This window comes from Malurus melanocephalus, unplaced genomic scaffold (assembly GCF_030028575.1).
Source record: "Malurus melanocephalus ecotype Western Australia unplaced genomic scaffold, MMel_1.1 scaffold_1107, whole genome shotgun sequence".
In the NCBI taxonomy this organism is placed as follows: Eukaryota; Metazoa; Chordata; class Aves; order Passeriformes; family Maluridae; genus Malurus; species Malurus melanocephalus.
The window spans coordinates 59,096-84,613 of NW_026624339.1; the positions used below are offsets into that span (position 1 = coordinate 59,096).

At 50.4% G+C, this 25,518-nt stretch overlaps 3 protein-coding genes across 3 annotated transcripts; all 3 read left to right on the forward strand.

Annotated features, from left to right (window-relative positions):
• Positions 1-379: 379 nt before the first annotated feature.
• LOC130586243 (gallinacin-11-like) lies at positions 380-3,060 on the forward strand. The gene is made up of 3 exons (XM_057386994.1): positions 380-444; positions 1,376-1,504; positions 2,646-3,060. The coding sequence occupies exons 1-3, from the start codon at positions 387-389 to the stop codon at positions 2,771-2,773; spliced, it is 315 nt and encodes a 104-aa protein (XP_057242977.1). The 5' UTR covers positions 380-386; the 3' UTR covers positions 2,774-3,060.
• A 1,075-nt stretch (positions 3,061-4,135) lies between these two features.
• LOC130586245 (gallinacin-12-like) lies at positions 4,136-5,465 on the forward strand. Its single transcript, XM_057386995.1, has 2 exons — positions 4,136-4,481; positions 4,991-5,465. Exons 1-2 carry the CDS (start codon positions 4,328-4,330, stop codon positions 5,137-5,139), a joined length of 303 nt encoding a protein of 100 aa, XP_057242978.1. The 5' UTR covers positions 4,136-4,327; the 3' UTR covers positions 5,140-5,465.
• A 6,017-nt stretch (positions 5,466-11,482) lies between these two features.
• On the forward strand, positions 11,483-13,611 carry LOC130586246 (gallinacin-13-like). Its single transcript, XM_057386996.1, has 2 exons — positions 11,483-11,607; positions 13,335-13,611. Exons 1-2 carry the CDS (start codon positions 11,547-11,549, stop codon positions 13,454-13,456), a joined length of 183 nt encoding a protein of 60 aa, XP_057242979.1. The 5' UTR covers positions 11,483-11,546; the 3' UTR covers positions 13,457-13,611.
• Positions 13,612-25,518: the final 11,907 nt, after the last annotated feature.

Sequence of the window (25,518 nt, forward strand, 5' to 3'; positions counted from 1 at the left end):
CAATGATCCGGTGATATTCCAGCTGCCTTCTCTCCCACCCAATGATGGCAAATTTCCTCCAGGTAACCCATTACCATCCACATGGATCCTTCAAGCTAGCAATGCTCTCCAGGGGGATGGACATGGAGAAAGAGCCTTCCCAGTGGCCAGGCAGAGAGGCACAGCTGTTTGTCCCCTTGCCTTGGTGCCCCCGAGCCATTGTTCAGGTTTAGCCGTGTGCAGCGGTCAGGCTGCACCCTCTGCCTTCCCCTGTCACCCCTGCCAAGGTCCCCACATGGCCAGAGCTGTTCCCATTGCCCTATAAATGCCAGAGAGCTCCCTCCTCCCCTGCTCAAAGGTTCTGGYGCTGTGATCCTGTCTCCACAGTGCAGCTGAGATCTTCCACCATGAAGCTCTTCTCCTGCCTCATGGCTCTCCTGCTTTTCCTCCTCCAGGCTGTTCCAGGTAAGGGGCAAGACCCACGCTGGGGTTTGCATGGGTAAGAGGCACAACTTGCTGGTGTGATACAGAACATTCCCCTCAGCTCCTTTTCTTAGAGCAGTTCCCTATTTCTCAGTCTGGAAGCAGAAGGGAAAAATGAACCTATGGCGAGAGGTGTTAAATCAGAATCTTCCCACAGATGCCTCTGATAGGTGTTGGCTCTTGTGAACCTTTGAAATGTCTTTATGCCACTTTGTGGCACTATTGGGAGGTGGCAACATGGAAATCACCTGCCCCTTCTAACCCCAGGGTTAAAAATTTTCTCCTTTGTATGGGGCAGAAGAGAGCAGAGGTGTTCCCTGATGTTCTCGGGTTGAAGTACACCACTGACTTCAGTTCCCTGAATATTCTGATTCCCCTTCCTCAGCCCTTCTGCTGCACTGACTCRTTTTCTGGCTGTGCTTTTATTATCCTACCTGTTCTTCATGCTTAATGGAGCTCCTCACCTCTGAGAAAGGCTTGCAGAGAAAAAAGGAAATGGACAAACTGCTTGTTCCTGCTAATTGGGCCAGATCCTGCTTTTAGGGGCCTTTTTAAAGTAATAATTTTATCTTCAGGGCATGTGACCACCACGCTGTCCCTTGCATGACCAGCCTGCAGCACTGCAGTCCCAGAACTTAGAAGCATCCAAGGCTGGGCTGTCCCCTCCCACTACAGCATGATGTGTTCAGAAACTCAGCATCAACTTCTATGTTTTGCTCTAGCTGTACAAAAATACCTTCCTTGGAATGCTTTGGGGTTCCATGTGTTCCTCAAAACTTCTGGAAAAGCTGCCTTGGGTTTTGGGGGTGTTTGTGTCAGATCCCTAACTGGGGTATGTGGGGTTTCAGCAGAAGGAAGACCAGGAGAAAGGGCTGATCCTGCAGCACAGCTAGGAATCCCATTCTCCCCATAGGTCTCGGCTTGCCCAGGGACACCTTGCGTTGTTTGGAGCACCATGGCTACTGTTTCCATCTGAAATCCTGCCCGGAGCCGTTTGCTGCCTTCGGGACGTGCTACCGGCGCCGGAGAACCTGCTGTGTTGGTATGTGGGTGACAAAATCCGTGGGGAAATGGCCAAATTCAGMAAAACAAAATTGTTCCCTTTATTTCTGAWTCATAGRATCATGGATTGGGTTGGRTTGGACAAAACATTAAGGATYAATCCAGTTCCAACCCCTGCCATGRGCARGGRCACSTTCCAAGATCCCAGGYTGCTCCAAGCCCCATCCAACCTGGCCTTGAACTCTTTCCAGGAAYGGGGTCTAAGCCTCCCATGTACACAGATAGATCTGTGTTCCTCCACTGACATCAGTGTGGAGCAGTTGGACCTGGCCAAAATAACCTAAAGCTCTTTCTCCAACTGAAATAAAATAAACCAAAATTAAATCAATTTCTTTAAAAAATAAATTAAAAAAAAAATTGGCCCACAGAGAGTCCTCCTTCCTTGGAAAATCTTCCTATAATCACCTGTTGAGGGACTGCTGGCTGCACCCACCCTGCTGTGCTTAACAGGTGCCAGCAGACCTCTCCCCTGCTAATTTATTTAATCCTTCCCAGACTTGCTTGGGTTTGGTGCTCCTCAATAGTTAACATATGTCATTAATGATTAATCACTTTAGAGAGAGCTGTGATCATCCTAAGGTTCCTCTGATCCTGCATCCKGGATCTGTCTGTGGCCAGAAGGAGATATTTCCACACAGTTACTCCGTGTGTAATATGGTGAAGTGACCACAGCCATATTGTTACACTTCAGTGTCTGTTCTCCTGGCTTTCACGAATTTGCAGCTCAGGATTTTTGGATTTTGGCATCCTCTTGTTTAAAAACCCTTACTGGATTTTCCCCTCAGAAATTAGGAATTCCTTCCATTTGTTTTTAAACCTCATCCCTCATAATTTTATTCAGTGCCACCTACTTGATGTGCAGTCATTCTGCATCCATCTTCTTCACAGCTTTACAGTCTCCCTTCTTCCATTAATTCTTTTCCAAGCTGGTTTCTTTTACAGAAAGAGCATTTTTTTCCAAGCATTTCTTTTACAGAAATGCTCTGATAGGCCCCAAAGTCCATCTTTGTGTCTTTGCTTTTGGAGACACAGCAACCACAATTTCCCAGCCATTTTTCTGTATGGGGTGGTTCAGATGGTGTCAGGATTTTCTGGTTTGACTCAAACCCTCTGAATTGCAGACACGACATCCAACTTCCACTTCTGCCAAGATGAGGGGGGTCATTGTGTGCCCCCAGAAATCAGATGTGTGCAGGAGCAAGAGGGACTCTGCCCTCGCAGAGGATGGAAGTGCTGCACAGAAATGTGATGAAGACCTCATGGGATTGCAGAAAACCATGGAAATGTGTGGCTGAGAAAACAAACAAGTTTTGTTCTGAGCATTTCAGAGGTGTCTGGTGTTCTCAACATGCCAAGTGTGTAATTAACTAGAGGTGATGTTTATCTAAAAAAGGCAATAAATGCTAAACAAACAGGTACAGCAGTCATTTATTTATGGATAAAAGCAGAATGTCTCGCTGTTACACCCACATGCAGAATTACACAAAAATTTGCTGTTTCATCCTTGGAAACCCCATCCCCTAATCCTTCTTACCAGCCTAATCTTATTTACCAYGTTGACGTTGTGCTTGGATGCTTTACAGGATTGAGGACAATTAATCACAGAATCATTTAGGTTGGAAAAGATCTCCAAGGTCATCGAGTCCAACCTGTGACCGATCCCCACCTTGTCACCCAGAGCAGAGCACCGAGTGCCACCTCCAGTCATGCCTTGGACACTTCAGGGAGCTGGGAAAGGGGCTCAGCCTGGAGAAAAGGGGGATCAGGGGGGACCTTGTGGCTCTGCACAACTCCCTGACAGGAGGGGACAGCCAGGGGGTCGGGCTCTGCTCCCAGGGAACAGGGACAGGAGGAGAGGGGATGGCCTCAAGCTGCACCAGGGGAGGGTCAGGTTGTACATCAGAGGAATTTCTTCATGGAAAAGGTAGTTAAGCACTAAAACAGGGTGCCCAGGGAAGTAGTGGAGTCCCCATTCCTGGAGGGATTTAAAAGCCATTTAGATGTGGCATTTGGGGACATGATTTAGTGGTGGGCTTGGTAGTGCTGGACTTGATGATTTTAGAGGGCTTTTCCAACCTAAATGATTCTATTATTTTTGTCATGTCATTTTATTCGGGTTTTTTTTTTAGGGAGAAGGGAACTTTTAACCTTGCTTTTTCTCCTGTCAGTTTAAGATGTGTTCACAGAGCAGTTTTATTACCATGGCTGAGGGGACAGCAAAGAGCAGGGCCAGGATAAAATGGAATATCACATTTTACAGCCAGAGCTGCACATCTACCACAGATTTACCACCCCGGGGTGCACTGCTGAACTAACACCTCCTCCACCAACACCATGTGCTCATCACACTCAGGAATGGAGCCTCCCAAATTCCTCAGAAGCCAAAGCTGGGGGGGAAAAAAATCACACCCAGGTTTCAGCTGGGGAAAATATTCACACGAGCTCAGATGAAAAATTAATCACTCCCAGCCTGCACCCTTCTCCTCCTTGCAGCTCCTCAGGAATCTTCTCCTGCAGGTTGCTTCCCTCCTACCTGTCACTTCCCAGGGATTTTGCAGGCTGTGTGAAGGGGCAGAACATCCTTCTGAGCCTCTTTTTTTCCACTTGGAATTCTACCAGCCCAAAATGCCAGCTGCAAGGAGAGGAATCAGGGAGGCCGGTAACCAGTGAATGTGAAAAAAAGTCGACATTGTTTGGAGCAGCAGCGCTGGGTCAGAACGACACGAAAGTGTTTCTCAGCAGCAAATGTTACCCTTGGGGCTGGAATATAATTAACTCCTGCCTACTCCTTCCCTCTTCCCGGATGCCATCCAGCATGCCAGCAGCACACAGAGGCTTCTGTGAARTCTCACTGCCAGCTCTGAGATTTTCCAGCAGAGCCAAAGGAATGAGGATCCTTGTGCTTGTTTTTATTTTCATCTCCCTGGCCCAGCACGGTAAGAGCAGGAAGGCCTGGGGTGGATATCTGGGAGCAGGGATGCTCTTCCTTCTCTGTGTGATGTTGCAGGGACAGGGGAAAGGTGTTTTTTGGGTGAGATGCTTTGGGAAAATGTGTGATTTAATCCCTTGGGGCAATACAAAATCGAGCAGGGAAGAAGCTGTGAAAATGGGGTGGATCAAGGGGTTAGGAGAAACCCTAGAGGAGATGCCCTGCACTCTGGTAAAATGCTCCTGCTTTTCCTCAGGCTGCAGCTGCCTCCTTGGCAGGGGGAACACACCCCCTCTAACTCCCCATGCAATGTCCCAAGAAAACAACTCCATGATAAAACCTTCCTCGAGGGAGGCTGGCTTGGCAACTTGGGATTTTCAGCATGGATGTCTGGACCTGTCCTGTGGGATAGGGATCCCAGCTGTGCTCGAGGTTCCCAGGCTCTCTTTGTGCTCCCAGGGGCTTGGCTGGCTGGGCTCATGGTGCCAGAAAAAACCCCAGGAATTTTATCCACCAATTTGCTGCTTCTTTGTCCAGGGGATGCTGATGGGCCGGAGAGCTGTAAGCACGGAGGGGGCTTGTGCCGAGTGGGGACCTGCATTTCTGGCGAGTACCTGGCTCAGTTCTGCTTCGAGCCCATCATTCTCTGCTGCAAAAATTCATCACCTGCCTCCACAGAGAGCTGAAGGTTTCCAAAGGAGCCAGCTGCAGCATGTGAAGAGCTGCAGCCTCCACTGGCATGGCCAAACAGCTGCTGGGAAAGAGATTTTGGGGTTTCTGTGACTGTTGCTCCCCCAGGAGGACACGGCTGTGGATTCACTCATAAACTCCTCAACAATTTGCTTTTGCTGTGACTTTTTAGGAAACATTGTGACAAGAAGAAACTGGGGCCACCCAAATTATTTGTCACACTTTYGGGATTCTGTTGTCTGGCATGTACAGATGAAAAATTGCCTTTCTCCTTACCTGAGAGCAATAAACCTGAGGTTTAACACAACAGCAAGTGCCCACCTGTGAGTCAGCAATGCTGCCCATGGTGGGATGCCACTGACCAGGAGTGGACACAGCAGCCCTCACCACCCCACAACACCAGGGTGACTCAGTCCCTTTATTTCCCTTCCCAGAGGAAACAGCTGCAATGGGGGAAGCCTTTAGGGCATCACTTTTGGTGCAAAAGATGCCTGGTTTGACATAAAGGTGGGTGTGGTCTGTGCTTTTCAGGCAAGACTTCCCCCATATCCACTTTTCAAGCTGTGCCAGGTTTTTAAGGAAATCATGGAATCACAGAATGGTTTGGGTTGGAAGGAACCTTAAAAATCATCTCCTTCCAACCCCAACCATGGGCAGGGACACCTTCCACTATCCCAGACTGCTCCAAGCCCCATCCAACCTGGCCTTGGACACTTTCAGGGATCCAGAGACAGCCACAGCTTCTCTGGGCACCCTGTGCCAGGGCCTCACCACCCTCACAGGGAAGAATTTTTTTTTTCCTAAAATCCCAGGTTTACTCATTTTAAACAAGGTGGAGAGGGGAATCTGAAAGCTGTGTCCCATATCCCTGATGAGCTGCCCTCTCCATCCATGGACTGCACTTCTGGTGCCCCTCCTTTCCCTTTTGGTCACCCAGCCCTAAGGAAATCAGTCTCTTTGTCCCTAGCAGCTTTCTTCCTATGAGCTCCCTCAGCCTAAATTATCTGTCCAAATCCACTCTCAGCCCTTCTGTGTCTTTTCAGAATAAAGTTTTGACACTCCCCTGCCTTTGTCAGCTCCTGGCCTCCCTTTCCAGGTAAAATATTTCTCTCTGGGTCAATCATTTCTATGAAAGCAAGGAAACAATGACGTAACGAGAGAGCAACGCCAACAAGTGAGCTCTGCTCACACWGAGCCAGGGAAAASTCCTCCMTGGGAGACRAAATTCTTGTTCTGATGAATCAAASGGGAATATTCCCACTGACCTCACCAGGGTCAGGACCCAGTGCCAGAGCTCCAGTAATTCATTCATCCAAGAGTTTCCATTCACTGATGAGCAGCAGTTACTCTCCTTGGGTCAGCAGTGGGACTCCAGCACACACAGGGAGATGCCAGAACTCCCCTGGACATCCCCTGGAGCTGGATGAACCCTCAGGAGAGCCAAATTACCCCGAGCTGGCTGCTGGCTTGGGAATTGATGCTGAGAACAGGCACAGGGGGCTGAGCCCAGAGCCAAATTCCTGCCCATCCCTCTGACGCACGCTGATGTACGAGGACAGCTCGGGGAGGGCTTTGGACCGAGGCTCCTCTCCAAAGCAAACAGTTCATTTCTCACATTCATCCACAGGGCTCGTGATTCGTGCCCTCATCTGGGAAGGCTCAGCCATCGTGGTCACAGCCTGGTTTCCTGGGGAAATGAAATGAAAAGAYTCATGCAGCTCACCTTGCACATGTCCCAGATGGTTTTGGACTTTCTGGCCCATCAGATCTCAACCAAGAAAGGTGGAAATGCTCAGTTTGTAGGGAATACAGTTCCTCTGGCAGTAATGTGCGAACAGGTTTGGTCCTGCTGTCCCACTGCTGTGTGTTCCCTTGTTTGCTGATCTCAGTGAAAATCACCTTAAAAAACAAACAAACAAACAAACAACAAAAAAAAACAAATAAAACCCAACAACATTAAAAAAAATCATAATTTCTGCCTGATTAATAAGAGGAACTGAATTCCCTTCCAGCTACTTGGTCCCACACAGAGGGAGGAGAGAGAAAGCAAAAAGGATATGGTGGATGGTGGAAAATGGCACTTTCAGACCTTGTAAAATTGTTTCTTGATGTGGTTTCTCAACCCCTGAACTTCCCTGGGGCAAAGCACCCAGCTCAGCTCATGGGGAGCTGCTTGAACAGCAGCATGAGCTGCTTTGGTGTAAGTGCATGACAGGAAATGCTGTTCAAATCAATTAATCCCTAACTGGAGTGTTCTGTAACCCCGGGTAGGAAGAATTATAAAATCATTGCAGAATCACAGAATCATAAAATCATCACAGAATCACAGAATGGCTTGGGTTGGAAGGGACCTTAAAGATCATCGAGTTCCAATCCCTGCCGTGGTTAGGGAAGAGTTAGACTCCTCTGTGACTGACCATGTCCATACACTCAGCACAGAGCTGCTCATGGGACCCCACTGCTGCTCAAACACCATTTTTCAACCCTTTCCACCCAAAAAATACTCAGCAATAGCTCAGTATGAGGCACTCAGTAAAAGCCATCCCCAGTGTGATCCTTTGCCATAGGATTTCCACCCATGACCACCAGTCCTGCCCAGCTGGGACCATTTCCATACACAGTCACTGGAATTCAGCTGAATCCAACCCTTTACCTGCCAGGTATAGGAGTGGAGGGGACTGTAAAGCTCATGGGGGACACAGGGTGCCAGAATTAATGAAAAAGTGAAATCTCCCATCCCTTGAGAGATGCAGGCTGGTGAGAAWTTAAACCAGGCCAGAGCTCTGCTCTGGAAAGACATGAAACATTTAATCTTTAAGACATTTTTCTCACAGGTGAAAGCCAAATGAGAAAGAGGATTTTTATGGGAAARGCTTGACTGAGCTTTGATCTTCAGCTGCCTGTACCTGATAGATCTCAGAATGCTACAAAATAGGGTTTCTTTAGTACCACCCTAGAGACCTACACCTAAAAGAGATGCAAAAATCATCCAGAAATCTTGGGATGTACATCTGGGATGTCTGCAGCCCTACAGACAGCCAGGATAGAGCCCTATCCTCACGCCAAATCTCTTGAGCAGCCCAATTCTCCTGGATAACCGGGGATTTCAGTCCGTCAAAGTACAGCGTGAATTCCCTCGCTGGGATTTGTTTGCTGTTCCCAGGCAACAAGCCAGTGTTTGTTTGGCAGAGAGAGCCAAATCTCGTGCTCCTGCCCTAAAAACGTCATTGTGAGAGGAGATGTGGGGTCAGGAGCAGGRTGGTGTTGGATGGGCTCCTGCCTGGTGCCAACAGCCATGGGCAGCCCCTCAGATCCCAGCTGTCTCTTACATCCCAGGCAATCCCATATAAATTGGGGTGCCTGGCTCGTCCTTCCCCCCACACAGGACAGAGGGGGTCACATTCCAAACTTCCACCCACTCCTGTGGGGTGAGAGGAACCACCTCACCACAGCCCAGCTCCAGGGTGTGCTGGGGGGATAAAACAGGATTCAGAGGTGGTATCTATATGAATAAATCCAATCACATGGAGCTGAGACTCAGAAATAAGTGGATACTCACACTCGGTGTTCATTCAYAGAGAATGAATGCTTTGCCATGCTGGTCCTTGGCACAGTTTGGAGGTGGGCACGTGCCAGGAATGATCCATAATTGACAMATGGATGTGGCCATGGAGATGGTGGGGGGAGAACTTAGCTGTGAAAGCAYCAAATGTGCTCTGTCCATTTGGGGCAAAAACCAGAATTTCCCTGTGTCCAGCTCTGGGGGCCTCAGCATAAGACAGATGTGGACCTGCTCTGAGCAAGCCATGAAGAGTGGTCTGGAATGAGAGCCACAGGAGAGGTTCTGGGCCAGGGCTGAGCCCAGAGCTGAGCTCAGGATCATTTCTTCCCAGGCTGAATTGCAGGCTCTATCAGGACTTAACTGGTTTGGTAAAAAGCCATCGGTGGAACTGGGAGTAGGAGGTGGCATCACAAGCTGGCAAAAGGGTTCATTCACCTAAGGATTTCCTTCTGCTGGCAAAAATTTATCCCAGGATGCATTTGAAAATCAGCCTGCTCAGGTCCTGGCTTGCAGGCAGATGAAGTCAGTGGAAACATCCCCCCTGTYTGGGGCCGGAGAGCGGATATAGATTGATTTGGCTCCTCCCAGCCCCAAAACCTCTCAAGCACCCAGGAGCCGATTCCCGTGCCACGTGTCCGAGCACAGATCAGCCTTTGTGCGTGGTGAGCTCTGAAAAAAGACATCTGCTGGCAGGTTGGGGAGCAGGGACGGGTGGGAGGCTGCTGGACCAGCCCCAGTGTGATCACCAGAGGCGAGACCACATCGGAGGGAGCAAGACCAGCTGTCGTTCAAACAGTTGCCCCAGGGACAGAGATTTCCTGCCCCTGCTTTCTGGAGGAAATCTGTTTTTTGTTGGTACTGTCCAGCTCTGGCTCTTTTTCCCGAGGCACGTTCTGCGACTCAACCCGAGCAAGGCCTTGCGGTGGCATGGAGGAAGGAGCCTGGTCCCCGTGGATCCTGCAGCACCCAAAAAGCTCCAGGCACAGCTCACCCTCTGCCATGGTGCTGTTCCCACCAGGGGAGAGCAGCTGAGCTGGAGACAAACACCTGGAATGTCGCCATCTGTCCCTGGGAGCGCCGTGGCCACGTGGCCGCCCTGGCTCCAGCCTCCACACCAAACCATCTGCACACACACGGTCAGGCACTTCAGGTCACACACTCAGAGCAGCATCCACAGCTTGGAATGAAGCTCAAGAACTGCCATCTCCTTTCTGCTGGATAAACTCTGCCCAGATTCTTTGCTTTGGAAGTTCTTTGCTCTGAGGGTGGKGAGGGCCTGGCACAGGGYGCYCAGAGAAGCTGTGGCTGCWCCTGGATCYCTGGAAGTGTCCAAGGCCAGSTTGGACAGGRCTTGAAGCAAATGGGAATACTGRAATGTGTCCCTGTTCATGRCACAAATGATCTTTAAGGTCCCTTCCARCCAAGAGAATTTTATGATTCTCTGATTCCATGAAATATCGCTCCACCACCGCTCAGAGGCCCAGGGTGGATTGCGGCCTTTCACCCACACAGTGCCACCACACAGGCAGAGCACAACACTTTTCCACAGGTTCCATACACATTCTTGCATCCAGCTCTCACCCAGGTGGAATTCCAGACCCATTTTCCATCCCCAGGCTGCATGTGGCCAGTTTGCAGGACACCCTGGTGAAGTGCTCCATGTCCCTGGCTCCAAAGTCCGGGTGGTGAAGGGCCCTTTATCTGCACTGTTTGATGAGGGTGAGCCTTGCTCTGGTCAAGCAGCCTGAAGGACGTGGTGTTTGCATTTTCCAGCACTACCTGGCATCCAGCCTGCAAGGAAAAAGCCCAAGAGGTGATTTCTGAAGGGAAAAGGGAAGACTCGGTGATGGCCTCCACTGCGTCATTACTGTAAAAAAAAANCAACCCTTTACAAAGTTTCTATTTCCTCTTCCTCCATTTGTTATGGGTCGCGGGATGTTTCTGCTTGTTGTTTGCTTTGCGTTGTTTTCGCAAGTTGAGACGCAGGTCTCACCTCTCCTGATTTCCTGGAACTGACCTGGGGAGCTGGTACAAACCTGAGAGCYTGCCAGGGTCCCTGGGAGAGCTGCAATCCACGAGCTTTCCTAACATCACTCAATATTGCAGGGAGGTATTCCAGCTTTCACATTTAATACGTACATAAATGAATAAAACAGTGTATTGCCATTTTTTCTTGGCAATTGTAAACAAAACCTTGGCAAGCAGCCTCTTTGCAGCCTAAAAGTTGGGAAATTGAAGCAGAGCTATGATTTTTTTAAGGATCCCATTATTTTCAAGCCAGCTTTTGTGTTGGGGAGTGCTAAGAAGGAGACTCTGGATTTTTTCACACTCGACTGTGACAGTGCTAAACACAGAGAGTGAAAGCTGGAAATGAAAAAAAGAACAAAGAAACAAAAAAAAAAAAACAAAACCCAACACTTCGATACTGCAAACACTTGGACTGGATTTTAACATCACATGCTCGAGCCTACAAACACAGAGCCAGACTGGGTCAGTCCCAACATCCTGTCTCCAGCAGCAAGCAGTAGCAGACTCCCCAGTGCTCAGCGCTGTTTATCAACAAAACCCTGATATTTCCCCCCCTCTTTTTGGTCTTTTCCCTTTTTTTTTTTTTTCCCCTCTGCTTCCCCTTGACACATTTTGTCTGTAACACGGTGTGACTGAGAGCAGGCACACTCCGTGCMACTGTTTGCTGTCGTGTTGAAATGCACCTGAGATTGACAAAGTTCCCTCCACTCTGGGAGCGTTACACAACCCCTCCTGGGCACTATAAATCCAGGATTTCCCTCTTCTTCCTTTCTTTACGGCCCTTCCCTCCTCCTCGTGGTGGAGCCTCGAGCCATGCGGATTCTCCAGCTGCTCTTTGCAGTCATTTTGGTTCTCCTCCTCCAGGGCGYTCCGGGTAAGGACAGAATCTYRTCACAGGGGTTGGTTTCTGCAGGAYTGTRGAGAGAGAAAAGGCAGGATCCCACCCTGAGGTAAAAAAGGACAAGACAGGGGCCCTCATGTCAAGGCTGACCTGACTCTTKCTTCCAAGCATGAAATTTCTTCATGGTCTCCATGAAGTTCCTGGCTGCAGCTGTCCCAAGTTCACAGGTTGTGTGTCCCCTCCTCTCCGTGCCCTCGAAACTCACCCAGAAAGGCTGAACCTAAGCCAGGAGCCTGAGCTCTGCTCCTGACCAGGATATGAGCCTCATCCTCCACAAAACAAGGAGAATCCCATTAAATTCTCCATGAGTGGAACACAGATGTGGCAAATGCAGAAAGATGACAGCATGGCCAGCAGGTTGAGGGAGGTGATTTTCACCCTCTGATCTGCTCTGGTGAGTTCCCACCTGCAAAGCTGTCTCCAGCTCTGGGATCCAACAGCAGAAGGACGTGGAGCTGCTGGAACAAGTCCAGAGGAGGCCATAGAGATGCTCCAAAGGTGGAGCCCCTCTGCTCTGGAGCCAGGCTGGGAGAGCTGGGGGTGCTCACCTGGAGAAGGGAAGGCTCCAGGGAGACCTGAGAGTCCATTCCAGTGCCTAAAGGGGCTCCAGGAGAGCTGGAGAGGGACTGGGGACAAGGGATGGAATAAAAGGGAAAAAGTGAATGGTCTTAAGCTGAAGGAGGGCAGATGTAAATCAGATGTTAGGAAGAAATTCTTGKCTGTGAGGGTGGTGAGGCCCTGGCTCAGGYTGCCCAAAGGTGTTGTGGACTYTCCATCTCTGGAAATGTTCAAGGTAAGKTTGGATAGGGCTTGGAGCARCCTGGGATARTGGAAGGTGTTCCTGCTCATGGAAGTAGAATATCTTYAATGTTCCTTCCAACTCAAATCATTCTGTTTTTCTTYGATTTTATAAATACAAACCATCTTTCAGGTGGAAAAAGAAGGAGTAAAGGCAGATAGTTTACTTTTTTGTGTCTGTCTGTTTTCTTCTGGGACTCTCTTTTAATAGGAACATATTCCTTGGCTTGTCATTTTCRCTGCCTGCTTTTGTACATATGACAGGAATTCGGGTTTCATGCGCGTGTGAGGTCACTGTGATGCTACCAGGATTTTGGTGGCACCACTCTCATAGAAGGCAAACATGATGACCAAGAAGAAGAGATTTATTTATTCAGCCTGTTTATGCTCTCATTTACTTAACTGAAATCTGGGAGATAATTAGGGGAGASAGAAGGGTTTACCCACTCCACTAGTAGTAAACCCTCCAGAATCCCCAAACTTGGTGTTTCTGCTGTGTCTAAAGAGGAGCAGCACATCMCCTTTTTATCAAAACAGCAAGATTTTAAAAACCCTTGCAAACAAAACCCCATAAAGCAAAAAAAAATCTAGTGAAACAAGAGGAAACCACCTGTTCCAAAAAGCACTTCTCTGCCTTTTGATGCTGACCAGCCTCACCCAACTCATCTAACCTGACGTAGCGAACCCAAACCTGGCTGTGTCACCCAGGCCAGTCATTGGGAGACTCCCAGAGCTCGCTGGATGGAGGAGCTCCTCCCAAGAACATCTGTTCCTCACCTGAATTTCCCTGTCACGGAATGAAATGCTCAGCCACCAATGCCAGTGGGGCTCCCAGTAAGTTTTGGGGCTCTGAGTGGGTTCCAGTTCTCCTGACCACATGTTCTGTCCTCTTTCCCCAGCAGCCAGGGCCCTTTCAGACACCCAGCAGTGCAGAAGCTCCCGTGGCCACTGCCGGAGGCTTTGCTTCCACATGGAGCGCTGGGAAGGGAGCTGCAGCAACGGCCGCCTGCGCTGCTGCCGGTGACAGTGACCACACCAGGGTGGTGTGACAGCCCCAGGAGAGCCAGCCCAGTGACCTGCAGCCAGAAAYGTACATAGGATCTGCCCCTGGACACCTCCATGACTCTGCTCGTAGCTCCGTTTGTCCGTCACCAATAAACCTGTCGGATTTCTATGTCCCCTCTGGGTCTGGAGTGCGGTTGTGTTTGTCGCTGAGATGGACCACCCTGCTGGGCTCTTGGGGGTTGATCCTGCTGGAGGTGCTCTAGGGGATCCCAAACATCTGCACAAGGGTGACAGATGYGATACAAGAGCAAGGGGTGCCATTCCAAAGTGGCAGCAGGGGAGGGATCTGCTGGGCTGCTCCAAGCAGCTTTGAAGCCTCTCTTTGAGCCCATTCTTCTTCCTCACTTTCTTTAACAAACTAAATTTCTGCCTCTGTTCAGTAGGGGCCATGGAAGGATTCATCCTCTTCAAGGAGAGATATAATTTTCCCTCCAGAAGTGCCGCTTCCTCTCCCACAGCAGCAAGGTGAACCTCAGTGGGTGACACTCAGGTTATCCAACCTGAATCCATTGAAAATGTCCCTGCTCATTGCAGGAGTGCTGGRCTAGATGACTCTTAAAGCTCTTTTCCAGCTCAAACCATTCCATATTCTGTGATCCACCTCTGTGAAGGGGTAAAGGTGGGTGAGGCCGAGAAACCCCCGTGGGCAAAACCCAAATGAAAAACCCAAATTCAAACAATTCACTGGTCTCACAGGGAGTGTGGTGGGTTCTGCATTTGCCCTGCTCCTGCATGGAGCAATTCCATKTGAAATCTTGCTTCTGGAGTGCGAGGTATTCCAAAATCCATCCCAACATCACCCGAGGGGGTATCACTGCCTCTTTTCCTGCATATGTTGATTTATTGAGTGGGATCRTGAGTGGGAAAGAGCCAAGGCAGAGYTCATGTCCAGCAGCTCCTCACCAGGGAGGAAGAGTTATTGGCTGTGGGAAGAGGCATTGCCCACCACGGTGTGCTCTGGAGAACAATCCCACAATCAAGTTCCTCACCTTGGAGGTGGTGAGGTGGAAAGGAGGTGGTGTAGGGCGAGCAGGAGTAGAAATGTCTTGGAGGTGTGAGCAGAGAGATGGCTTGAAAGGGTATGAAAGTCTCTTYGAGAGAAAAGCTGGAAGATTCATCCCAGGAAAACACCAAGTGTGATATCTAGGATGTGAAAGCAATGAGGTGGGCAAAACTCCTACCCTGAAATCCTGAGCTACACACCTGGCTTCAACCTCAACCCACTCTGCTGCCCACTCCAAGGGCATCAGCSTCACCATGGAGGAAACCAGTAAAACCAGTGACCCGTGGAGATGTGCCCCATCTCTGACCGGACCATGAGCAGGGGAAGATTCCCTCTCTTCTCCCACCACCATGAACTGAACCAGTGAGGCACTGCTGGGCTCCATGCTGGAGATCCCATCCTTGTTTCCACAGCTCTGCAAACACAGTGGCAATGCCTCCATGCAGTCCCCTCTCCTGGACGCTTTTCGTCCCCGCTGAGTGACACTCTGGCTCCTCGGGGGCCTCAGAAAGCTCAGCCAGAGGTTAGCAGCCACTGCGGCTCGCAGGAGCCATCAGCCCCATCGCCAGATAAGGCTCCCCTCGATAATGGAACCTGCCAGAACTGAGCCTCCACTTTTTTCCACCTTTTTGAAGTCTGGCCGGTGAAGCTTTGCAGAACTTTGTCTCTTTGCCAAAGTAACCAACTCGCAGCTTCCAGCCTTCGCCTTCCCTCCTTCTCCCGGCCTCCTCCCCCTGCCTTCCTTCTTCCTCCTCCTCCTCGCTCCCCCAAGCTCAGCCTCTCTGGGCTGATAGGGATTCTGGGGGGAGGTGGACACGATCAGGGGGTGATGTCATCTGTTTTTGGCCCTTCAGAGGAGCGAGGGTCAGACACGTCTGTCTCTACCCAGCCTGGCGCCGGGAAYGAGCGGGAGCCTTCCTTTGGCAGCCACCCCTGTGCCTTATCAGGGGCAGGATGACATCCCGGGGCCAGGATGCCGGGGCTGCRAGGGAGAGGAGGTGGGGAGCCCCTGAATGCGAGCCCTGTGAGCACGCCTGGGTGTGTCTGTGAGTGTGTGTGAGCTCACYGGCACGGGGAAATCACTGCCAGAAGGACGGAGCCGCCTATAGGGACAAGGGGACGGCGCCCCTGTGCCAAAGCCGAGTCAAGGGTGATGCTGTCACCCAGCTCTGCTCGTGGGAGGGTTTAACCTCTCGTATCCCGGGTGGACAACTTGGAAATCCATCTGGAAAAGGTTAAGAGATGCCCCTTGCCATCGAAGGAGAAGGGCAGGGCAGAGGGAAGGGGGTGAATCCGTCAATCCCATACCCAAAGCTCAGGGTCTGGAGCTATCTCAAGCAGAGCTGGGTACAAAATTACCACAGAAATGATTTTGGGATGGAGCATCATGTCCCTCTCTTGTTTTGGCAGCTTTTTACCAAGGTGGAATGGAAAACCTTCATTGTCCATGAAATAGCGACAACGCTAATGCCAACCCCTCTTTTTTTCTCTCCTCCAGAAATGTGGTTTGATCCAAAAAGTATTAAATATTTTTTGCCTAAATCCAGGAAAAACTGGATTTGCTATGTTCTACAACGCAGTCCTCAKAAGGAAAAGACTCATGAGACACAGGAGCCTGAGGAGAGAGACAGTTCCCCACAACAATGGTCTTAAAATATATTGAAYTTTGTATTATTTATTAATGTTAGAAAGAAAACATTTGTCCCCCATTCTGATGGATCATCTTGCTCACTTTGGAGACCAGTGCTCTAGAGRGAAAGAGAGGTTTTGGGGAGAGCATCTAGAACATGCCCTGAGGTTTGGGACAGAATTTTAAACAAATGGTGGATCTCTGTCCAGCTGGAAAACTTATAAAATGGATTTTCTTTTGCTTGGAATTAATTAAGTTTTCTGTGAAAGTTATTYCCAGCTGTTGTAACTAGAGTAAGAAAATAGATACCAAAAAACTAGGAGTGCTGTAAAATCAGAGGAAATGGCCTCAAGCTGTGCCAGAGGAGGTTCAGGTTGGACATCAGGAAGAATTTCTTCATGGAAAGGGTTGTTGAGCATTGGAACAGTGTGCCCAGRGAGGTRGTGGAGTCCCCAGGAGGTGTCCAAGGGACATTTGGAAGTGGCACTCAGTGCTCTGGGCTGGTRACAAAATGGGAATCGGTCATAGGWTGGRCTCAATGGTCTTGGAAGTCTTTCCCAACCTGAATGATTGTGTGATTCTGTGTCAATGAACCTCTGCCAGCCAAACCCCAGCACTGTGTTTCACATGAATAAATGGATGYCCTGTTTGTACACCCCAAAAAGGGGAATAGGAAGAAATGCAGCCGCTGGCACAGCCCCATGCTGACCTTGGCTCCCCACATCAGCACAAAACCCTCGCAGTGGCTCAGCCCCAGCACCTCAGAGGCTGGGTAATGAAGCACACRTCTTTTCTAGGCATAAATAAATGACTTCACCCTTCTGGCGAGCTGCTGTGGGCTCTTTCAGCAGCTCCTCACGGAATGACAGCACAGCCCCCTCTCCCCACGCAGGGAGCTCTGGCTGGTGGGGAAGCTCCAAAACAAACACCGTGTTGAGCAGCTGCTGGGCTGYTCCCCAGCACCACAGCAAAGCCACCTGAAGCCAAAATCTCATGTTTGGAGATGCCCCAGAGCAGTGTGGAATTTGGGAAATGCAGGGATATGGCTTTGCACCCCAAAGGAGGAGGGTGGATGGGCCYTTTCCCCTCTCCAGCCTCCTTCTCAGGACCACATCTTGCAGGACCCTTCCCCAAACCCCACAAGCACTCAGCTCTTCCTCCAGGGCTATCCCCCCATGCCCAGGACAGACACAAAAGCTGTCAGGAGTCTTTATTGTCCAGATCTTCGTGCTGTTATCAGCAACTCCCACACAATGGAAGTGAGATATGTGTGACAACATTTTTCCCATCAGTGAGCTTATCATGGCTGAGAAGAGGGGAAGGGGCTGGGGACTGTGATGGGGAGGAGGAGGAGGAAAGGAGAGGAGGTGCATGGGCATAAACCCACCCAGCCCATCCTCCTCCCACTCCATGGTCCCACATCTATGAAAGAAGGAGAGGAAAAGCAGTGTTTTGGAGGGATGTGTTGTCCAAGCAGCTGTGTCAGACCTAAGGCCTCCTGACCCAGTAGAGCAAGTCCTAAATTCCTTGGGTGAGATCCGAAAACACCCTTCCTGTGAACGCATCTCTGGATTCACAGGAGTGTGCGTACAAACGAGACCTTCTGCAGGGATGTTGGCTGGGCTAGCAGGACCCCGAGGGCCCTGACCCCTCCTTGGTGTCAGGCAGATCCTTCCCAGGGCTGGGGGAAGCTCCAGCCAKCAGGAAGGACATTAATGTGCAAAAAATCTCAGCTGTGTCAGTCCATGACAGAGAAATTGGGACTCCAGCACTGTGGCTGTGAACTGTGTGTTCTATCTCGCTGGTGTTTTGCTGTTTCCACTTTTCTCCAGCTCTGGGAAGGAGCTGTCTGAGCCCACAACCCAGGTTTGGAGARCAAAACTTGAAGCCTGGCCTTCCCAAGCTTCACCTGGGGGAGATGGAGGGAGAAGAAGAAGGAAATGGTTCTTTACGGCTGGAAGTTCATCCCCAGCCTGGAGGACCTGATGCCATAGTCCTGAGGCATCAAGAAATTTGTGCTACAGGAGCTGTGGGGACAAACCAGACCTACAGATGGGTGATGGGAAGATTTTAGGGAACTACAAACTTGTTGAGTCTTCAGACAGAGATCTGGAGCTGGCAGTGCATGGGCAACACATCCCAYTGAGGTCTGTGGGACAAGAAGCTGAAAATACAGATGTGATTTCATCATGAAATGGTTTGGYTTGRMRGGRAMYTKRARRMCMWYCCMWYCYMMCCCCTGCCATGGGCAGGGACACCTTCCACTGCCCCAGCTCCAAGCCCTGTCCAACCTGGCCTTGGACACTTTCAGGGATGGGGAGTCCACAACTTCTCTGGGAAAYCTCATCACCCCTAGAGTGAAGAATTTCTTCCCAATTTCAAAGGGTCTGCTCATTTTCTCTGGAAATCACTGCGTTTATCCCACATTCATGCATATCAAAAGTTTTCCATTAGCCCCTTTTCTGGGCTGCTGCTTGGCCCTTGGAAACAGCCACTTCAAAGGACACAGCTTCTGGAATGAAAAATAAAGAGATTAAACAACCTGTCCCTCCAAGCTGCTGTTTGCAAGGAAAACCCAAACAGTTTCCCCCCTCTTTTTTGTTTCAAGGTGAGAAGTCTGGCAGTGCTGTCTCAGGAYTATGGGGAGGTGATGGCCCAAAGGAACCAGCTCTGGAATCAAAGGTGAAGCTGAAGTCTCCCTCGATGTCATGGGAACAGCTTTATCTCCCCAGGGAGGACAGTTATGGATTTGCCTGTTAGGATCTGCACCAYGAACAGTTAAGGATTCCCATCAGGGATGCTCCAGGCTTGATGCTTCCAAGGACGAGGCTGGATGACAACACAATCCTTCAAAGTAGGATGCACAGCCCGGGGGCAGCTCTATCTGAGCACCAGACAACTCCTGACACAGAGCACACTGAGGGAAAACACACAAGGGAGGGGAAAAATGTGGATGTTTTGTCTACTGGAGGCTGTGATTAGTTCTCGTAGCCGGGATGGGGAGGTGGCGGCTGTGCCTTTGTGATTAATGGGAGATTTCACCATCGGCATCGTGGCTCCTGGGCTGCCTGTTCCCTCAGGAGCTGCTATCTGCTGGGAGATGATGCTCTGGGAGCTGCTGTCTGCTGAGAGGCTGCTCTTCAAGCACAGTTCATTAGCAGGGTCCCCTGGGGGTGACAGACTGCAGTGAGTTAAGCACAGGATGGAAAAGGAGCTCTTGGAGTTTGTGAGCTGATGTGGTGGGGAATGATCCAAGGTCCTGCTGAGTGAAGGCAGAAGCAATTCTGGCTCGAGTTAATCCATTTATCAGCCCCCACAGCAGCCCTGTCACTCACCAGAGTCACATAGTGAAATACTGCAAAAATGCCTTCRGAAACGGGCAGGGTCATCCCACCAACCATTGCCGGTCTCCAGCTGGAAAATCCTGAGATAAACTCGGATCTCAAAATATGTGTGGAGACCCTCTGTGACTTGGGCATGGGACAGGGATGAGAGGGTTTCTCACTGATGATCTGCAGCAGTGACTCTCACRAGGGCAGTGGTCAGCCTTAGACCAAGAAGTGAGGATTCTGATGAAGGTGGTGCAAAAAAAGATGGGGACAAGCTTTTTAGCAGGGCCTGTTGTGATAGGGCAAGGGTGATTGGTTTAAACTAAAAGTGAGTTGATTTAGGTTAGRTATGAGAAGTTTTTGCAGTAAGGGTGATGAGGCTGTGAAACAGATTGCTGTGGCTGCTCCATCCTTAGGACTGTTCAAGGCCAGGTTCTGTTRAAATCAGTTTTTTCAGGGCTGAATGGTTTGACTTGGAAAGGACTTAAAGCTCATTCTATTCCACCCCCTGCCATGGGCAGGGACAGCTTCCACTATCCCAGGCTGCTCCAAGCCCTGTCCAGCCTGGCCTTGGACACTCCCAGGGATCCAGGGGCAGCCACAGCTTCTCTGGGCACCCTGTGCCAGGRCCTCAYCACCCTTTACATYCAAGAAYTTCTCCCAAAACTGAGCCYTCCTTTCTTTCCCTAATTTGTTGCAGYTTTGCATCATGGTTATCCCAGGCACCACTTTCTCATATCCCATCCCATGCCTGGGATGTGTCACCAGCCACATCCTGGCCAAGTTCCCTGTGCACTCATGGTTGTGACTCTGAGGCTGCAATTTCATTTTCCATCCCCAGCACTGTCAGTGATGGCTCCTGGCTCGGGTCACTGGGATGATCCTTCTCAGGCTCATCTGCCCACACCCCTTGTCGGGTGTTCTGCATCCCATCTCATCCCAGGAGAGAGACCCTGGAGGTCTCCTCAACCTTTGCTGTATCTGGAGGATTGACCTCTTCCCTTCTGGGGTTATCATCTACCAGACCCTCACTGCTGGCGAGGTGCCTTGGCAGGACAGGGATAATCCTTCCCATCCAAAAGGGAATTAAATTTGTCTGCACTTTTGAATTACTCTCTTGTTGCTTTTAACGCTGACCAGTGATAATGGAGCTAAACAAGCCCTCGGCACAGTTTGGCCATCAGTGCATTCCCAACAGACTCTCCTGTAGGGAAGAGGTACCAGAGAAATTGTTCTGAAGGAGCACCAGGTTAGGTGTCCTTCCATCACACCCATCTGTGTTTTGGGGAGGGCTCCTCCAGAGGTTAGGATGGATCTGGATTGGGTTTTTATCCATGCAAATGTACAAGAAATCAGTGTCTTGGAGTGATGAGAAGATTTCCAYGTGCCACAAGTGTGACCTGCTCCAAGGTGAGACCTTGGAAGTGATCACTGCCCAAGGGAACCGCAGAAAGCAGCAGTGTCTGCAGAAACCAGCCAGGAAATGCAGTTGTTGTGTTCTGCCACATCAAGATTAAACACCAGGACACCTGCACATGGACCTGAGGCAGGACACACCTGGGATGTGGACACAAGCACCTCTCTCGGGTCGGTTTTATCTCAGCAGGACCCGAGGGACCGGCTCACATCGAGTCATAGAAACACGGAATCAATCATAGAGTCATGGAATGGGTTGGATTGGCAAAGAACCTAAAAACCATCTCATTCCAAACCCTGCCATGGATAGGGACGCTTCCCACCAGACCAGCCCTATCCAGCCTCCAGGACTGTCCCTGTCCCCAGGATTGTCCGTCTTTAGGGACAGCTTGCACAAAGCAGTGACTCAATCTCCCCACAATGGGAAACGAGCCACKAACAGATTAATTAGCAGTCTTCACAACAAGCTAATTAACACTGTCCCACAGGGCTGTGCTTGGTGTTTCCCAGCCGGGTATGACCCTGTATGACACAGAGCTGGGAGCATCCACACTCCCACCGTGCTGAGAGGCTGAGACCCTCTCCCCAGCACAACGAGCGGGATATTTCTGGTCTGCTTTCCTCTCAGCAGCTTCCTCTGGCGGCACGACGTCTGCTGTGCTCTTCATTTCCCTCTTACCCTCCATTATTCCCCCTCAATATTCCTCTTCCAGGTCCTTTTCCTTATCTGCCGCCACCTTCCTGTTTTTCTTCCTTGCTCAGCACCCTCYAGCCTCCCCGGCTCCTGGACCATCGGCTCCTGTCGAAGAGTTTCCTCCTTCCCTGTGCTCCCAGTGATAGCCCCGAGCATCCCGGGGGACCGCGGGCATCCCGTGGGGTCCCGTCGGGAGAGGGTGGTGATGCTGACCCCGCATCGAAGGAAACAGCACCAGGAGAAAACAGCAGTGCTGGGCTCCCAGAATATCTCTGCTCAGGGTTACCCCAGGGATGCGAAGATAAGCAGAAAAAGAGGGAAAGGAGGAGGAGGTCAGGGCTGTTCAGACGAGATGTTTGTTGTCTTCTGGCACAAACAGCAGTCTGGGCTCCCYCAGCAGGCGCCAGGGTTGTTTTGGGGGGCAATTGTTTGTTCGGTGTCCCCTCACCGTGGAACGTGCAGCTCGGCACCGTGGTGGTGAGGGAGAAGCTCAAGAACACAGGGAGACAGTGCTGGGAGAGTAATTCCCAGGAGAGGATCCCCTCTTTTTGTGGTGCTTGTTTCCTTGRGTGGGTGCTGATTCAGGGTTAGGAGCTCGCTGTGCCTCGTGCTGGAAAGACTCAGGGCTACCCCTGACCCCTCAGACACCACAGTCCAACCCATGGGACAGCTGCCTGCTGTGTGAGGACTTCCAGGGGTGATGTCCACCCTTAGTGGGCCAGTCTCAGGAGCCTCAGGCTCTTGGAAGGACCAGCAGGTGGAGTTTGTCAGCTACAAATTCCAGGAGAGGCTGCAGATGCTGGGAAAATGCAGCAAGAGCCCTCTTGGAAGATCCTGTGGTGTTTTGTCACCCCTCAGATGCTGAGTTCCATCACAAGGTGGGTGACCAGGGCATTTGGCACAGTGGGGGCTGCAGCCAGAAGTCATCACCTCCTTTCCCGTGCCAGGATCCTCCTGCAGCCAAATGATGCCATGGCAGATAAATAAATATCCCCCTGGAAGGGGAATATTGAGGTGTAACAGGGGGTAGGAGGGAAATGAAGATTTTGGCTTCTCCTACAGCACAGGCGCAGCTGGAGACAGTGATTTCTATTCTATTCTATTCTATTCTATTCTATTCTATTCTATTCTATTCTATTCTATTCTATTCTATTCTATTCTATTCTATTCTATTCTATTCTANAATGAAGATTTTGGCTTCTCCTACAGCACAGGCGTGGCTGGAGACAGTGACTTCTATTCTATTTCTATTCTATTCTATTCTATTCTATTCTATTCTATTCTATTCTATTCTATTCTATTCTATTCTATTCCATTCAATTTTATTTCATTCCATTCCATTTATGTTATTCATGATTCCATGACTGTGCACCACAGCTGTGTGTCAGGACATCTGCCACCCCTTTCCCTGGAGAGGAAAGTCACCTCACAACTAAAAAAAAAAAAAAACCCAGCTGACTCGTTATCCCATCAGCTGGGAAAAAAAACTCCAGCTGCCAACTTCCCCTTCCAAATCCCCAAACTTCTCCAAAGCCCCAGGACAGCATAACTTTGCACTGAGGTCTGGGTTTAAACACACGCGTGACTCTGTCGCAATGAGCACGAAGCTGTCTCAGAGCCAGCTCCCTCTGCTCTTCCCGAGCCAAACCCGCTGCCTTCCTCCTGCTATATTTATCAGAAGGATTTAGCTGGCTGGARAGAGCCTGTGGAGGCAGCGGGAGTGGAGCTACCTTGGAAATCAGCCACGGGAGAGAACCTGGAGCCGCCTCCAGCCCCGTGTGGCTGTTTCGGGATGCTCTCACATCCCCTCGGGGGTAATTCCAGTGTAAAGCCGRGAGGCTGCTCATCAGCTGGTGATACCTTACGCTCTACAGATCATTTAGCACCCTTGTGTTTGTCCTGGTGTTGTCTCCCAGACCTTCACAATCCTCATCTCCAAACAGAGATTTCCAGGGAGAGACGCTGCCACTTTTTTTTCTGCCCAGAAGATGGTTCAAACCAAATTTTTGTCACACTGTCTCTCTGAACCTACAGGTTTCAGCGCCCTAAAATGGGAATTTTTATTGATACAAGTGAGATCAGTGCATTTTAGCGCCTAAAAATGTTTTGTCACCCCCACACTCTCCTGCAGCAGCGAGACCAGAGAAGCACAGCAGACAAAACCTCTCCACAGTGAGACAGGGCAGTGTTTGCTCCTCACTTTTTTCATCCCCTGGGAAGATCTGTTTGCAGCTGGGAGCCTTGCCCGYGCCAGCCAGGAGGCACTTCCCCAAATCCGTGCAGCTGCAGATATTGAGCAATCTGTGCAGGAGACTCACACACAGCACATGGGGCTGCTGTTGGGCAACCAGGCTTCAAGCAGCAGAGGATCCAATCTCTTGGATGTAGAGGTTTTATGGTCCTCAGCTTCCTCTTTCTTCAAGGATCACACACCCCTGACATTTTGGGCTCTGATGTAGCTTTGTCTTTGTCTGCCAGGGACTCTACATCCTCACAGCCAAGAATTCCTTCCCAAAATCCCATCTAATCCTGCCCTCTCTCAGTTTGAAGCCATTCCCTGTGTCCTGTCCCTTCGTCCCTTGTCCCCAGTCCCTCTCCAGCTCTCCTGGAGCCCCTTTATGCCCTGGAAGAAGCTCCAAGGATTCCCTGGATCCTTCTCCTCTCCAGGTGAACACCCCCAGCTCTCCCAGCCTGGCTCCAGAGCAGAGGAGCTCCAGCCCTCAGAGCTTAAAATGAGACAGCCAAGCTCCCTTGAGGTATTCAGGACGGCAATTCCCAATCAGACACGGGATGAGGTGATGGAAACCATCCTCCAGATCTGTTCAAAGTGACAGGGCCAGGGACAGATTTCATGATCCTGTCAGGGAAATGACAGCAGAAGCTGCTCAACCCTGCAGTTTCCTTTTCAGCCGAGGAAATGTGCTCCACACATCCCTTTGTAAAACCTTCCCGGACCACGAGATGGCATCAAAAACCACTGCAGCCTGAACCAGACAGGTTTTCCCTCTGGTCTGGCCTCTTCCAGCAAACCCAGGCTTTCTGAAGTTCATCCTGCTGGAAAGAATGGCACAGCGTGTCCCTTCTCACAGGAATGTCCCTTCTGCCCCAGGAAACCCCCTGTTGGCTTCCTCATCCTGAACTTTTCCTAAATAAATTACATTTAAATTAATATTAAATTCATTGTGCTTCCAATTTGTTCCACATCCCAACTAGTCCCAAGCACCCATCTCATGGGTCCCTTGCTGCTGACCCTCAGAAAACCCTCCCAGCACTTTGCCYTTCCTGCCCCAGCTCCTTACGAATGACCCCAATTTCCAGTCCCACCAGTTCTCCTCCTATTTCCATTCCCCCCTGAGGCTCATTTATAAACAAAGCAGAGAAAAGGGGAAAAACAGGGTTACCATGAAAAAACAGATCCTGAGTGGCTGGTGGCATGTGACAGACCCTCACACGTCACAGGGAGCCTGGCACRGTGCCTGGTGAGATAACCTTTCACCCAAGCACCAAAAGCACCAAAAACGCCCTTTTCCGAAGAATCCTGAGAGTTTTCCCTTCCTGCTCGAGCTGGCTTTGCAGGCAGGTGGGGAGGGAGCCAGCAGMACGATGAAGTCACTGCAGCAGAGCTCTCTGTGGGCCAATAACATGGCTTTTTCCACCTGGACTCACCAAGGGATGGAGCTTTCCTGCCTCAGTTTCCTTTCTGCCAAGCGGCTCTGCAGAGAAACTGCTCTGGCCCTGGGACCAAATTCTGCCATACCAGACACAATCTCCATCCCTGGATCACCTTTGCAAGCCAAAAAAAAACCAAGAACAAATATTTGGGCCTAGGGAACCCCCACAAATACTCATGCTGTGAGCAAGAGAGATCAAGAGATGAAGTCAGTGACACAAATGACAGTGTGGGGATATCTTGGAAGAGAAAAAGGACAATCACAGCCCYGTTTCTTGG

Excerpts from the sequence above, each read along its gene's own strand:
- LOC130586243 (XM_057386994.1), top strand. The coding sequence starts at position 387 with ATGAAGCTCTTCTCCTGCCTCATGGCTCTCCTGCTTTTCCTCCTCCAG. Across the intron at positions 445-1,375 it reads CCTCCTCCAGGCTGTTCCAG|GTCTCGGCTTGCCCAGGGAC; the intron begins GTAAGGGGCAAG and ends TTCTCCCCATAG. Across the intron at positions 1,505-2,645 it reads CCGGAGAACCTGCTGTGTTG|ACACGACATCCAACTTCCAC; the intron begins GTATGTGGGTGA and ends TCTGAATTGCAG.